The sequence below is a fragment of the Oryctolagus cuniculus genome, chromosome 8 (assembly GCF_051225735.1).
Source record: "Oryctolagus cuniculus isolate XC-2025 breed Fujian yellow rabbit chromosome 8, ASM5122573v1, whole genome shotgun sequence".
NCBI classification, from domain to species: Eukaryota; Metazoa; Chordata; class Mammalia; order Lagomorpha; family Leporidae; genus Oryctolagus; species Oryctolagus cuniculus.
In genome coordinates this window covers 117,030,444-117,046,141 of record NC_142874.1, presented here as the reverse complement: position 1 = coordinate 117,046,141, position 15,698 = coordinate 117,030,444, and the positions used below count along the sequence as shown (strand labels likewise).

At 48.6% G+C, this 15,698-nt stretch overlaps 1 protein-coding gene across 2 annotated transcripts in view; it reads left to right on the top strand.

Moving 5' to 3' along the window:
* Window positions 1-15,698, top strand: part of FRAS1 (Fraser extracellular matrix complex subunit 1) — a 491,248-nt gene that overhangs the window by 403,717 nt on the left and 71,833 nt on the right. For both annotated transcript variants that reach the window (XM_051820195.3, XM_051820194.3), the window contains 3 exons: window positions 11,660-11,784; window positions 12,032-12,172; window positions 14,237-14,464. In XM_051820195.3, coding sequence (XP_051676155.3) covers window positions 11,660-11,784; window positions 12,032-12,172; window positions 14,237-14,464 — 494 coding nt within the window. The remainder of the gene's footprint in view (window positions 1-11,659; window positions 11,785-12,031; window positions 12,173-14,236; window positions 14,465-15,698) is intronic.

Below are 15,698 nucleotides of genomic sequence, written 5' to 3'. Positions count from 1 at the left end.
CACAAACACGTGAGGAATCCATTGAGCTATGGCAGCTCTGATGTCACTAGGGGACAGGAGGTTCCCAGCTCCATTAGAAACATCCTGAAGGGGCACATGGTTTGTGGCTGACCAAAATGTCATTACGCGGTGCAAGACTGGGCTTCAGAGAGGACGCGCTCGTGTTGGCACACCCTCTGTCAGTTAGCACACACCATCCTCAGAGGCCACAGTGACAGGTGGCTTACTAGCCAGACCAAGAAGAATCCTCTCGGATCTGTCAGAACCCCTAAAGGCTCTTAGGGACCCATCACGTTGTTCTTTGCTGATAGGCAACCAGGAGGCTCCCTCTCCCATCATCAGGTCAGGCGGCCCCGGTGGCTTCCTCTCCCCGTCAGAGCCACTGAAAGATGAACCTGAATCTTGAATGCCCTTTTCAGCTGAGGACAGCACACGTGCCGGGGCCTGCAGACGACGATGCCCGAACCCCAGCTGCATGGCAGCTTCCTGTCTGGGAGCCACCAGAGCCTCTTGGTTCTTTTTGGGGTGCACTTTCCTGTTCACAGTGCTTAGCTTCATTTGGGGCCTGGGGACCAGGGAGCTGGACGGCACCTTTCACCCACCCATCTCAGAACTGGGGAGCCAGCCCCTGTGTGGGTTTCCAGCAGTCAGGGAGCTGTGTGTTCATGCACTTGTCAGGAGTCAGAGATCTCAAATTCGGGCAAATGACAAGTTCTACCCTCAACAAATTCAAAATCCAATCTCTTCCTGTTTACTGCTCACCCCAAGATTTACCCTCGACAGTGATCCCCTCAAGGATGAAACCTAGCAGTCTTTTTTTATTTTTTGACAGGCAGAGTTACACAGTGAGAGAGAGAGACAGAGAGAAAGGTCTTCCTTCTGTTGGTTCACTCCCCAAATGGCCACTACAGTCGGCGCTGCACTAATCTGAAGCTGGGAGCCAGGTGGTTCCTCCTGGTCTCCCATGTGGGTGCAGGGACCCAAGCACCTGGGCCATCCTCTACTGCCCTCCCAGGCCGCAGCAGAGAGCTGGACTGGAAGAGGAGCAACCAGGACTAGAACTCGGTGCCCATATGGGATGCCGGTGCCGCAGGCGGAGGATTAACCAAGTGAGCCACGGTGCCGGCCCCTCAAGGATGAAACCTAGCAGTCTTTAAGTCCTTCAATCAACTTTGCATGGAACCATCCAGATTTACACACCTTCTACTTTGTGTTTGCTGCCAAGTTCTCCTTAAAGGAGCTATTGTTGGCCGGCGCCACGGCTCACTAGGCTAATCCTCTGCCTTGTGGCGCCGGCACACCAGGTTCTAGTCCCGGTCGGGGCACCGGATTCTGTCCCGGTCGCCCCTCTTCCAGGCCAGCTCTCTGCTGTGGCCAGGGAGTGCAGTGGAGGATGGCCCAAGTACTTGGGCCCTGCACCCCATGGGAGACCAGGAGAAGCACGTGGCTCCTGCCATCGGATCAGCGCAGTGCGCTGGCCGCGGCGGCCATTGGGGGGTGAACCAACGGCAAAAGGAAGACCTTTCTCTCTGTCTCTCTCTCTCTCACTGTCCACTCTGCCTGTCAAAAAAAATTTTTTTAAAAAAAAGGAGCTATTATCTTAGAGCTCCTAAAATAGCAACCACTTTTCCAAAAAAGCATCTTCCTCCTTTCTCTACCCCAATTCACCAGCAGGCCTGTTGGCCTTTGGAATTGACTTCTAAAAGTTCTCAGGGGAGTGGGCATTTTGCCCAGGAACCTTCCTATCGCCTGAAGCAGATTTCAGAATGAAGGGATCACACAGGGAGAGCCCCAGTGGCCTGCACAGGTATCCGTGCACTTGATGGATACAGGCTGGGGGAGCGAGGTCAGAGTCAGGTGTCAGGGCTCTGTGCAAGGCTTGGGCTCAGCCACCCCAGCGAGTCACACTGCCAGGCCGCTGCTTGGGACTCATGAGCTGCTGGGTAGGTCAGACCATTCGGATTCCCCCGTCCTCACTGGCTGTGTGTGGGTGTGGGTCTGTGGTTGTGTGGGTGTGTGGGTGGAGCTCCTCCGTGTACTGCATCCTCACATAGGGTAGCCCTGTTTCTTAGCTACTGGTTGGCTAGTCAAGACTCTGTTAACACTTACCAGTTGACTGGCAGCCACAAGAAGCATTGTTTTTTTCCACTAGATATAAATAGTTCCCATAGTAGTATTCCCACTCAGTTGTCCTTATTTAAAAGGCAGCAGGGCAGATGTCTGATCTAGGAGTTAAGACTGTAGCTAAGACTCCCACATTCCAGGACTGGCATTGCGACATAGCAGGTTAAGCTGTCACCCCCAATGCAAGCATCCCATTTGGCCATAGGTTTGAATCCAGGCTGCTCCATATCTGATCCAGCTCCCTGCTAATGTTCCTGGGAAAGCAGTGGAAGATGGCCCAAGTCCTTGGGCCCCTGCACCCATGTGGGAGACCTGGATAGAGCTCCTGGCTCCTGGCGTTGGCCTGGCCCAGTCCTAACCATTGCAGGCATTTGGGGAGTGAACCACTGGATAGATTTCTCTCTGACTCTGTCTCTGTTTCTCTCTGTAACTCTGCTGAATAAATAAATACATCTTTATTAAAAAAAAAAAAAAGGTTCCTACATGTCATATCAGAATAGTACCTGGATTTCAGTCCTGGATCTGTTCCCGATTTCAGCCTCTTGCTAATGTACACCCTGGGAGGCAGCAGGTGATGGTTCAAGTAATTGGGTTTCTGCCACCAACATGGAAGACTTGAATTGTATTCTAGCTCCTGACTTCAGCCCAGCTCCATCTCAGTCACTGTAGGCATTTGGAGAGTGAACCAGTGGATAAGAGCTCTGTGTGCATGTGTGTCTCAAATAAATAAATTTTAAAAGGCTTTTTCAAGTACAGAATTTGTGTGAATCCTGATATGAGTAACACTGCACAGACCAAGTAAGATTTGGCACTTGTTGCTGCTGGTGTCCACCATACTATCTACTTTCTGGGAGGTGGCTATAATTCCTCCAGTTGTGGAGGTGTCAAAATAATGAAAAAAATAAATAAGTAAACCTCTGTGCTGTGTGAGGGCATGGGATTAAGAGATAATGCACATTCGAAGATCCCTCAGAGGACTCATATGGAACAGAAAGAAAACATTAAGAAAAGCAAATCAAGTTTCTGATTTTCTTTCTACTTTTGGAATAATTTTTATTTATAAAAAGGAAACAAATTTCATGTATTTTACATATACAGTTTCAAGAACATAATGATTCTTCCCACCTGCCTTCCTTCTCTTCTTATTTTCTTTTACAGTGACATACTTTCAATTTTCTTTATAGTCACAACTTTAACCCTGCACTCAATAAAAAATTCAACAGGCAGTAAGTGGAAAAACCACTGTTCCTCAAGAGTATAGACAAGGGGGCCGACGCTGCGGCTCACTAGGCTAATCCTCTGCCTGCAGTGCCAGCACTCCCGGTTCTTGTCCTGGTCGGGGCGCCGGATTCTGTCCTGGTTGCCCCTCTTCCAGTCCAGCTCTCTGCTGTGGCCTGGGAAGGCAGTGGAGTGTGGGGAGCAACCCGGACTGGGCTGAGTTACTGGAATTAAGACTTATTCTATGCATCTGCTCTCCCACAATATGGCGCTGGGAGAGGAGGCAACAGCTTCTACCCAGCTGCCTCTCACCAACTTGACAAGCTGCAGGACCTGCTCCTGATTGGAGGAGAGCAGCGTACTCGGCGTGTGGGCAGCCGAGTTGGGATTGGCGGAGGAGGACTATAAAGGAGGAGAGAGACAACATGCACCAGGAACATCTAAGGGGAACATCTGAAGGAACACCTGTGCAGCCCCCGAGAAGAGCCGGCCGGCGGTGTGCCGCTCCCCCGCAGAAGTGGGGAATGTGGCAGGGGGAACCGCCCTTCCACGGAGGTGGGAGGGACGGTAGCCAGCCCGGGAAGAACCAGCAGCAAACCCGGGGAGGGCCGAGCAGACGAAAGAACAGCACAGGGTCCTGTGTCGTTCCTCCACGAAGACGGGGAGCGACAGTGGAGGATGGCCCAGGTGCTTGGGCCCTGCACCCCATGGGAGACCAGGAAAAGCACCTGGCTCCTGGCTTCGGATCAGCGCAGCGCTGGCCATAGTGGCCATTTGGGGGGTGAACTAACGGAAGGAAGACCTTTCTCTCTGTCTCTCTCTCTCTCTCTCTCTCTCTCTAACTCTGCCTGTCAAAAAAAAAAAAAAGTATAGACAAGGGCTATGAACAATAATCAAATAAATTACCACAAATCAAGGAAAACATGATATTTGTCTTTTTGGTACTGGTTTACTTTGCTAAGAATAATGGTCTCCAGCTGCATCCATTTTGTTGTAAAAGACAGGATTTCATCCTTTTTTATGGCTGAGTAGTAATATTCCATGTACATTTACCATAATTTCTGTTTTTAAAGAATTATTTTTATTTCAACAGAGAGAGCTCAATCTTTCATCCGTTGGTTCATCCCCCAAATGTCTGCAATGGCCAGAGCTTGGCTAATCTGAAGCCAGGAGCCAGGAGCTTCTTCCTGGTTTCCCACAAGGGTACAGGGGACCAAGTACTTGGGTCACCTTCCACTGCCTTCCCAGAGCTGTGCCATGGTCCCAGCCCCAACCACAATTTCTTTATCCTGTCTTCAGTTGATGGACATCTGGGTTGATTCCATATCTTAAGAGTCTCTGAGGTGTCTGAACATCAGAATCACTTGAGGATGTGTCTAAAACAATGAGGGAGGCAGGTTAAGACACCACGTGGGACACCTGCATTCCATATAGGAATGTCTGATTTTGAGTCCTGGCTCCACTCCAAATTCCAGCTTCCTGCTAATGCAGACCCCATGTGGCAGCAGGTGATGGCTCAAGCACCTGTTTGTCTGCTACCCACATGGGAGACCCGGATTAAGCTCCCACCTCCTGGCTTTGACCTGGCCCAGTCCTGGGTGTTGTGGACTTTTGGCAAATGAACCAGTAGAAGTAAGATCTATGTGTCTTTGTCTCTGCATTTCAAATAAATCAAACAAGTAAAAGTTAAAATGAAACAGAAATAACGATATCCAGGCTCCCTCCAGACCAATAAATAAAAGTCCCCAAAGGCTGCGGCTTACACTCGGTGTCTTTTTAAAGCACCCTGTATGGGTCTGTTTTCTCTTTCTATAACTAAATCCCTGGGGCTCTGTACCTTTATAAAGAAGAGAGGTTTATTTAGCTCATCGTTTTGGATGCTGAAAGTCCAAGATGAAGCAGCCCATCTGTCTGGCCTCTGGTGAGGGCACCTTGGCTGTGTCCCACCACAGCAGATGGCAGGTATGCTGGGCGCGCACCTAAGAGGAGGCGATCGATCGATCGATCGCACGTGAGCCAGACTGGGAAAAGGGAAGTCTTGTTCTTTCTCTTCCCAGGGGGAACCCCACCCCCACCTCCCACTGGGCCTCATCTCTTAAAGGCCCAGCTCCTCTTAATATTGCGACCAAGCTGCTAGCCCTTGAACCTTTAGGAACACGCCCAAAGCATAGCACACTCCTATAACGGTCCTAATGCAGGCTGGGGTGCAATTGTGTATTTATGCTACTCTGTCATGTTAGCATAGCTTCCTTCTCTCCTCTCTCCCTCCCTCTTATCAACAGATGTGCTTGAGTAGCTGCTACAAGAGAAACCACCTAGAAAGGGAGGGACAGGTACACAAATAGGTCCAAGTGTACTTCAGTAGCTGTGTCAGGAACGTGGGCGCCTGGAACACAGTGAGCTCCAGCTCAGAGAGGCTGGGGGTGAGCAGGAAGGGCTTCTCACAGGTAATGCCTTCGCTCAGGGATTCTCTGTTCTCCTCTTAAAAAAAAAAAAAGATGTTATTTATTTATTTGAGAGGTAGAATTACAGACAGTGAGAGGGAGAGACAAAGAGAAAGGTCTTCCGTCCGCTGGTTTACCTCCCAAATGGTCGCAACAGCTGATCCAGAGCCAGGAGCCAGGAGTTTCTTCCAGGTCTCCCATGTGGGTACAGGGGCCCAAGCACTTGGGCCATCTTCTGCTTTCCCAGGCACGTTAGCAGGGAGCTGGATCAGAAGAGGAGCAGCTGGAATTAGAACTGGCGTCCATATAGGATGCCGGCGCCCTGGAGGTGGAGGATTAACCTGCTGCGCCATTGCTCTGGCCCCTTTGTTTTCCTCGTATCCCAGTCTTTCTCAGCATTGTGACACCAGCCTAAACAGGTGGCCTTGTTTTGGGTCCTCCTGGAGAACAAGGGCATGATAGCTTGCTAGGATTGCTATGAAAAGCACATTGGGGTGGACATTTGGCGCAGTGGTTAAGACACTGCTTGGGATGCCTGTGTCCCATATCGGAGTCCCTGGATTCGAGTCCCATCCCTGCTCCTGTAATGCATCCCGGGAGGGAGTAGGTTATGGCTCCAGTTTTTGGGCCCTTGCCACCCACATGGGAGACCTGACTAGAGTTCCAGCTGTTATGGTCCTTTGAGGAGTGAGCTAACAGAGGGAAGATCTCTGTCTCTCGGCCTTTCAATTACAATGAGAATGAATACAATTAAGAACTTTAATGTTTTAAGGTATCTTAGACCCGGTGACTTCAAGAACAGGAATGTGTTGCCTCACAGCTGTGGGGGCCACAAGCCGGGCACAAGATGAGGTTCTGGGCACGATCGGTTCCTTCTCAAGGCTGTGAGGGCAGAGCCGGGCCAGGCCTGCCTCCTGGGCTCACTGATGACCCCCTTCGTCTTCACAGAGCACTGTCCCTTAGTTCTGTGTCTGTCCCCAAACCTCTCCTGGCCTAGATCACAGTCCTGACGTCATGTTGTCTAATGACCTCTGCCGTGACCCTATTTGCCTGGTGAGGTCCTGGGACGTCAGCCTATGAACTTGGGGAAACCACAATTCAGCTCCAGCAAAGAGGCTGTGGAGGAGATCTGAATCAGGAAGGCTGAGACTCCCAAAGCCCGGCCTTGAGGTGGGACCTGGGCCACGTGAGAGATCCCCAGCTGGGCGGGGAGCAGGTGGCGGAGGCACCACCTGATCCCTATGGAAACATGGTTTCTGCCAGGGTGCCTTATTCCTGCACTACTTTCCTGAGCCGGGCTGCACGTTTCCAATGCGCTCTGCCTTCCTGGGCCCTGCAAAAGCTGCCAGGGCCTGTGTGGGTCCTCATGACACTGTCAGCAGGCTGGTGACTGAAAACACCCTCAGAGGGATTTTTCCAACCCCAAGGACCTGCTATGCCAACCTGAAGGGACAGAATGCTACCTAAAACATTATCCTGCTTGTGTGGGAAGAGCTGCCATCCCCTAGTGTACCCAATTAGCAAACTGAAAGCTAAAGCATGCAGAGGGATTGCAAACGTCTGCTTGGTAGGAGCTCGCAAATAGTGATGGAGTGGGGAACGGAATTCATGCACCACCTCTGGCAGGGGCACCTGCTGTGTGCCATGCACCATTCTCAGCGCACACCAGTGAAGGAGCGGGCAAAACCAGCAGCCCTGCATGGTTGGGCACGCTGCAGCAGTCGGCATAATGAAGCATTTGTTCAGTGCACTAAAGCTAGACCAAGCGAATTACCTTGAAATAATTGGCGTGGAAGGGCTGGTAACTGGGAAGTGGGCTTGTTTTGAGAGCGATACCCAAGGTTGAAAGGGCCTTTTAAACCACTGCTTGTAGATAATGGGAAGATAGTTGCCCTCTTCACCTCCACTCCTTCCAAATAGCTGGATCCAAAAAAAGCTATTTTTTTCTCACTCCCCTACCTTCCCCTCCTTTTAAAATAGATACAGGATTGATTTATGTCCTGCTCTTGAATACATGTAAAATTTGTACAAAAATATCTTCTATGCAAATGATTTGTAATCTCTAGACTTAAAACCTGGGATATGTCTTGAGATGGGAAATCCCATCCTTTGGGTTGTGGGGTTTTTGTTTTCTCCAAATAAATCTGATATTTAAAGTTCAAAAAGAAAAAAAAATAGGAAAAATCCTTGTCCCCTTAAAACTCGTGTTCTCAATGCAGCTTATTGCTCTTTGGCATGTCACTATGGATATAATTATAATAATATTACTAAATCCCATCAAAATCAGTATTTCAGAGAAGAAGTGATAGGCAACAAAGTGTTTTATAAGGAGCAGTTCAATGATATTTCAGTGTTGATAGTTCCATGGTAGGACTGTAAGTGGTTTTAATAATTTTTTCATACTTTTTAATGTTTTTCACATATTCCTTTTCAATATAAAAAGGGGCTCCTAGAAGGCTTAAGCTTTGGAATTAGACACCCTGGGGTTCTAGTTCCAGCACTGCCCCTGGATTAGCTCTGTGACCCTGGCTAGCTCACATCATTTTCTTTTTTTTTTTTTAAGATTTATTTATTTATTTGAAAGCCAGAGTTATGCAGAGAGAGGAGGGGGGGGGGGGTTCTTCCATCAGCTGGTTCATTCCCCAAATGGCTGCGACGGCTGGAGCTGTGCTGATCCGAAGCCAAGGGCCAGAAGCTTCTTCCAGGTCTCCCATAAGGGTGCAGGGGCCCAAGGACTTGGCCATCTTCTACTGCTTTCCCAGGCCATAGCAGAGAGCTGGATCAGAAGTGGAGCAGCCAGGTCTCGAACCAGTGCCCATATGGGATGTTGGCACTTCAGGCCAGGGCATTAACCCACTGTGCCACAGCGCCATCATTTTCAACTCCACAAGTAATTGGATGACTATGTCATAATCTTAAAAAGGGAGGTATTGTGCCGAGCTCAGAGTCACTAAAAGACAAAATTCATCAAATATAAGCAAGCCTGGAGCAGTGTTCCACCCATGTAGGAGCTGAATGTTTGCTGGATTGAACTGGGAAATTCCACTAAGATGGGCTTGATTAAACCGGAAAAGCCTCCCTGAGACCAAGACCAGAGAGCATTTAGATACTGATGCTTTGGAAGTACAGTTTGGCAGTTTCCTCAAAAGTTAAGCATACACCTAACATGTATCCGTCTGTTCTCCCAAAGATTTACCCAAGAAGAGTAAAGACATACATCCGTACAAAGACTTGCGTACAAGTAATGATAGTGGCTTTATTTGTAATAGCCCAAAGCTGTAAAGAGTCCACATGCCCATCAACAGGTGAATGGATAAACAAGGATGAGAGAGAGAGCCACACAACAGAATATCCCTAGCAATCAAGTGTAATGCTTCAGGATGGGCAGATTATGGCAGAGCAGTGTGGGACACCCACATCCCATATCAGAGTGCTTGAGTTCCAGTCCTGCCTCTGCTCCCAATTCCAGCTCCCTGCAGTGCACACTCTGGGAGGCAGCAGATGATTGGTTCCTGCCACCCACATGGGAGACCCCAGTTGAGTTCCCAGGTCCAGCCCTGGCTATTGTGGGCAATTGGGAATGAATCACTATTCTCTCTTCCTCTCTCCCTCTCTCCCTCTCTCCTCCTCTCTCCTTCTTTCTGCCTTTCAAATAAATAAAAATAAATAAACTAAAAAATCTAAACAAAGGAGTGCTTCAACATGAATAAATCTCCAAATAATTATGCAAGAGAGAAACCAGACATAAAATAGCGACTATTAGCCAAAAACTAGAAAAAACGCCTACTAATCTACAGCGACAGAAAGTACTTCATCAGTTGCTTTGGAATGGAGTGGGGGAGGATCTTGAAGTGTAAGCTGGAGTGATGCATATTTCACTCTATTGACTGCGATGATAGTTTCATGAGTGTGCGAAACTTTATGAAGTTGTGCACTTTAAATATGTGCAACTTATATGTCAATTTCATCTCAATTTCTAAAAAAAAATCTTAAAGATTAATCCCAGAGCTTCCTTCCCAAGAAGAAAGCAAAATCTGTCACCCTTCTTAGTCAGACTCACGTAAAGGGAACAGTGAATTAGGTGACCAGCTGGCTGTGCGAATCCAGTCAAGTGTTTCCCTGTGAGCTGTGAGGCTGGATTCACAGCAGGGAGAAGAGATTTAAATTCACAGTGCAGCCAGTCTCAAGTTATTAAATTTTTAAAGAATGGTATGGATTTCCATCCAGAGTCACAAGACAAAGCTCTGAGATAGGGGGATACACGTCTTGCCTGTCAAGAACGGAGGTAGCAAGCACGGAAATATAAAATGCCTCATCAAAAAAGTAATGCCCCCATATCCAGGAGGCTATCATATGTGGCTGACGAGAGATGCAAGTGTAAACCATGCAGGCTGATGTCCTCTTGTTAACCAGAAAGCCACACTTCAATATGTAGCAAAGTGGAAGCTTCGTTTTTTTTTTTTTTTTTTTTTTATTTTATTTTTGACAGGCAGAGTGGACAGTGAGAGAGAGAGACAGAGAGAGAAAGGTCTTCCTTTGCCGTTGGTTCACCCTCCAATGGCCGCCGCTGCAGCCGGCGCACCGCGCTGATCTGATGGCAGGAGCCAGGATCCAGGTGCTTTTCCTGGTCTCCCATGGGGTGCAGGGCCCAAGCACCTGGGCCATCCTCCACTGCACTCCCTGGCCATAGCAGAGAGCTGGCCTGGAAGAGGAGCAATCGGGACAGAATCCGGCGCCCCGACCGGGACTAGAACCCGGTGTGCCGGCGCCGCAAGGTGGAGGATTAGCCTATTGAGCCACGGCGCCGGCCCAAGCTTCGTTTGTTTTTAACAGAAAAGCCAAACTGATTTCGCCAAGATTAACAATGGCAAATAATAAATCCCAGAAAACAGCTAATAGATCTTTTAAGGCCAAGCTAAATAACCAGGTTAAATGGATTAAGAGCCTAACACCCAGAATCAGAAAGAAGAAATCTGTGCTATGGGACTAAAAGAGGTGATTTTGTTTCCATCTCCACTGACAGCCAAGTATGAGCCCCAGTAGTCTCATGATAGAAGCAAGAATGCTGGGGCTCATTTTGCTAAATGTTGTCAGGCATCTAAAACCATAAAGGTCCCATGCATTTGTGGAATATCTCATCATTACTTGAAAATCACTTTCGAGTTATTTCCTGTTTTTAGATTTAAAGCGATGCTGGAGAAGCCGTCCTATGACTCTTTCTCTATGATGTTATTAAAGGATACTGGTTTTCTAGGTCATCTTCAATTTGGTGTAGAATGATTGCTTGAGCCCCAAAGGCATGCAATAAGTTTTGTTCCTGCCTGACTGGCTAATGTGGGATATGAGAGGCCAGAGTCAAAGAACCTTGAAATTATGAAGGTCAGGGCCAGCTCACCAATCACAGAAACAAGGCTGAGGGCAGCCAAGCCCTGTGACTCGAGTGTTCAGAATCTAAACCATCACACAGGATTAAAACGTAGGGCAAGTTTTCAGAAAGGACTGTGGGGCGATGGGGAAATCAAAAAGTTAAGCAAGAGGGGTTTGCAGGACCAGGCATCTATCTCCCTTCTCACAGACTTCACCTGCATACATAAACTTCCAGGGAAAAGGGAGTAACGTTGACTGAACACCTGCCGTGGGCTCAGCACACGGCAGATGCCTCCATCAGTAGGTTAGCACCTGCCTCCACGGAACATATGCTGTTGTAGGTAAAACATCCACAAACAACTCTCCCATGAGGTCTTGCAGAACAGAACAGAAGCATTATAGGAAAAACACCAGGGGCTCTGTGGCTGCCGAGAGTGGTGGTTTCCAGCCTTGGAGGCTCTCCTAGCATTTCAACCTCCTGTCTCCGCTTCTGCCCCTTCCTCCAGGTCTCCAGCTTAGTTCCTTTACTCAAGCTGACCTGACGTCCCGAAATGTCCAGTATGTCCATTCCAGCGAGACCGAGAAGCATTCCGATGCCTTCACCTTTACGCTGAGCAATGGCGTCAGTGAGGTAAGCGCAGCACTGGAGCCCATCCTTGATGGATACCAATTCTTCTTTGCTGTCTTGCGTGAATGCAGTGGGCGGGGCAGCTGGAGATGTGAGAGCTGAGTTTCCTTCCCTGCGCTCTTGCCCAAGAGTGCTCACTTTTGGGTGTCTGGTTAATCCGTCCTGCCAAGAATGGAGAGCACACCTACCTTCGGGGCAGTGGGCGGGTGCTGGGGACAGGTGTGCCACCTGCACGTTTCTGCCATCCTAGGTGACGCAGACATTCCACATCACCCTTCACCCCGTGGATGACTCGCTGCCGGTTGTGCAGAACTCGGGGATGCGAGTGCAGGAGGGAGTGAGGAAGACGATCACAGAGTTTGAGCTCCAGGCGGTAGATGCGGACACTGAGGTATGAGCGCCCCCTGGGCTCCCTGGCTGAGTGAGGGGCCGAGCTGGCGGCAGCTGCTGCTTTGCGCATGCGCAGCCTGCCCATCCATAGCACTGAGCGGGGAGGGTAATTGCAAGCTCCGAGGAGGATGAAAAAAAAAAAAAAAACAAAAACAAAACAAAAAACAAAAAAACAAAAAAACAGAAGAAACTATGGCTTTCTGCAAAAGAGAAAGTAATTATTTTTGAGAACGAATTGCTTTTAACTCCTTTCCAAAATCCTAGATACGCACATACTCACCCTCTCCCTAAGTACAATGACCCTTTACCATGTTGATTTTTTATTACACTTCATAGAAAATAAGGTAGATGGGGGCCAGCGCCGGGGCTCACTTGGTTAATCCTCCGCCTGCGGCACCGGCATCCCATGTGGGCACCGGGTTCTAGTCCTGGTTGCTCCTCTTCCAGTCGAGCTCTCTGCTGTGGCCTGGGAGGGCAGTGGAGGATGGCCCAAGTGTTTGGGCCCTGCACCCACGTGGGAGACCAGGAGGAACCACCTGGCTCCCGGCTTCAGATTAGTGCAGCGCTGACTGTAGTGGCCATTTGGGGAGTGAACCAACAGAAGGAAGACCTTTCTCTCTGTCTCTCTCTTTCCCTCTCTCTCCCTCTCTCTCTCTCTCTCTAACTCTACCTGTCAAAAAAAAAAAAAATCAGGTAGATGACATTGTTAACAATGTTTTTATTCCCTGTTCGACTGAACACGGCCCATCTGTATCTGTACACTTTTCCTCCATCTCACCTCCTTTATTCAGACCTCACGGATGACAACCAATCATTACAATTTCAGCATCCTCAAAGACAACGCTATATGTGGTAAAATAGGGCTCTTATTCTCATGATGCTGCCAGATTAAAGTACCTGACATTCCAACGTGACTTAGCTCGCACAAAACCATCCCAACATACTGATTAGTGTGTAGTATGCAAGTCCCAACATACTAACTGATTAGTTCCGTGTGCCTGCCTCAGTGCCTGGCACTCACTCATTTGTCAATTCTTTTATCACATATCTGTTGCCTACTAGATTCTCTGCTTTGCTCCATATGCCAAAGACAGAGCTATGAACAAAGCAAATGAAGTTCCAGGTTTACAGAGCTTATGACGATTGGCTGGGGGAAAGAAAATAAAGGAAGGGAGAAGAAATCAGATCAGATTTGTGATGAAGAAAACTAAAGGAAGGGAAAGGAAATTGAGCTTGGTGGGTGTGCTGTTCTACACAAAGTAGACGGTTGAAGGCCTCCCCCAGGAGGTATCCTTGAGCAGAGATACCGGCAAGTAAAAGAGCAAGCTCTGTACTTATGGGAGAATTCACTCTCCAGGTGGTAGAACCAGCAGTGCAGGCACTGTGGTCAAGTATGCTTGGCCCCTGGGAATAACTGCAACAAAAGTTGTAAGAGGCCAAGAGGCTGGAACCCAACGTGCAAGCAGGTGAGAGTGAGGCCAGAGGGGGATTGGTCATAGCAGACCTTTGTGGTGCAGGTCAGGCCTTTGCATTTTAGTCTAAGTTGGTGGGAAACCACTAGGCTTCATGCCTTTTTTTCTTTTTCCTTGTACAGGTCATTTTTCGCAGAAATTGAAAATGAGAGAAAATTAGCCTCTGTTCACATGCATATGAGATTCATATATAAGAGTTTGGGGGAAATGGAAAGGAAATGAGTAGTTTGGAAAGGTCTATTTCCCGTCATCCAGGCTTTCCCCTCTGTGTGACCTGAAAATAACAAACTTAACTGTTTTAATCTTAAAACTGAAGGCACCCAAATATAAGAGAGCTTCAGAAAGCTCACCCCAAAAATGCACATTTTGCACGGCTCTCAAAACTTTCTCGTACTAACATGAATGTACCTTTTAATCCCACTTTCCACAAACTTTCTGAAGTCCCTCTTGCAAGTCTAAGCCACGAGAAAATGCCAACCTTATTTTAGAAATAGCTTTAGGTTCTGCAACCCTTGACGAGCTGTTGCCGTCAGCTCCCCATCCGGCTCGTGTGGTGAACCTCCATTCCCCTCGTGCCTTTTGCCCCCGGACAGGCGGAGTCTGTGCTGTTCACCGTTGTGCAGCCCCCACGCCATGGCAGCATCGAGCGGACCTCCAGGGGGCAGCACTCCCACCTGGCCTCCACCTTCACCATGGAAGACATCTACCAGAAGCGCGTGAGCTACAGCCATGATGGAAGCAACTCCCTCCGAGACTGGTTCAGCTTCACTGTTTCTGATGGCACAAACCCATTCTTTATCGTCGAGGAAGGAGGGAGAGAGGTAAGGAGTGACGACAGGGGAGGCTGCGGCCGGGCACTGCGTGTGAGAGGCAGGGCAGGGATGTGTACAGGACAGCACTCTGTGGGGTCACTTACTCGTGATGAGCCTTGGACCAATCACCTCCCTAAGTCTTGCTTTTTCATCTGTAAAATGGGCATGGCCGTAAGTATCAGCTTCAAATGGACTAAGGATTAAGGGAGACAATCCACACAGAGTGTTTCACCCCGTTGACAGAGTTGAACACTCAACAAAAGACAATAGCACGATAGCTGTTACCACTGCTACTGCTAGTTCTCCTTTTCTTTTGTCTGCCCACCTTTCCACCTGGAGTTTTTCTCTCATCTGGTTTTTCAGTAATATCCTGTGCTACTAAATTGTGTTTCTCTTTTAGAACTAAGTCCCCTTAGTCTAGCCAGAGACTGTCAGTCTTAGAGCAACAACAGTGGTCAAGAATGTGGCTCTTGCGGCCAAAAGGTGCTCATTGAAGTTCTACCTCTGTCACAAGCCAAGTGTCATTATAGGTCAAGTCACCTTTCCAAGCCTCTGCTGTCCTGCCCAGCTGTGGCTGCCTGGGCGGAGCAGTTTCAGTGAGCAGCTTACCCACCTTCTAGCTCCTCTTTTCCCACTTGGATGATGAATGGTGATTTTCTTGACAAAGACCCTGCTGTGTCCTTTGGACACAGCCTGTGAGCCGGTCACTCTCAGCTGGCCAGCCCCTCCATGCAGGCTCCCGGGATTTTTTCTGCCGTGTCAGCAAAATGTGTGTGTGTGTGTGTGTCCACACCCTCTGGCAGGCCACCACATCTGTTTTATTTCTGCCAGACTAGCTGCTCCCCAGTTAGCTTGATTTTCAGAGGAGAGAAAACGATTTTGGCGTGTGTCAGTAAGATGGCGGCCACTTTCCCAAACAAAAGGTCCCAGCAGGTCCCCGTAGGGACTGTATCATTTTGAAAATGTAAATTATTTAGAAGGTAGGTTGTGGGAGAGTGAACAGCCAGCATCTTCCTGCTCCGTGGCCCAGCTTGTTTTACCTACCTACTCAGTAACAGCTAGGAGATGGCTCAGATTCTGTGTGTGTGAGAGAGTGAGTGAGTGTGTGTGTGTGTGTGTGTGTGTGAGAGAGAGAGAGAGTATATGAATGGGATTATAAACTTATTGTCCCTTATCCCCACATAGCCATCCCTCAATGTAAACAACAATAAGAACTAACATAGGAAAAAGAAACAACAGCTGG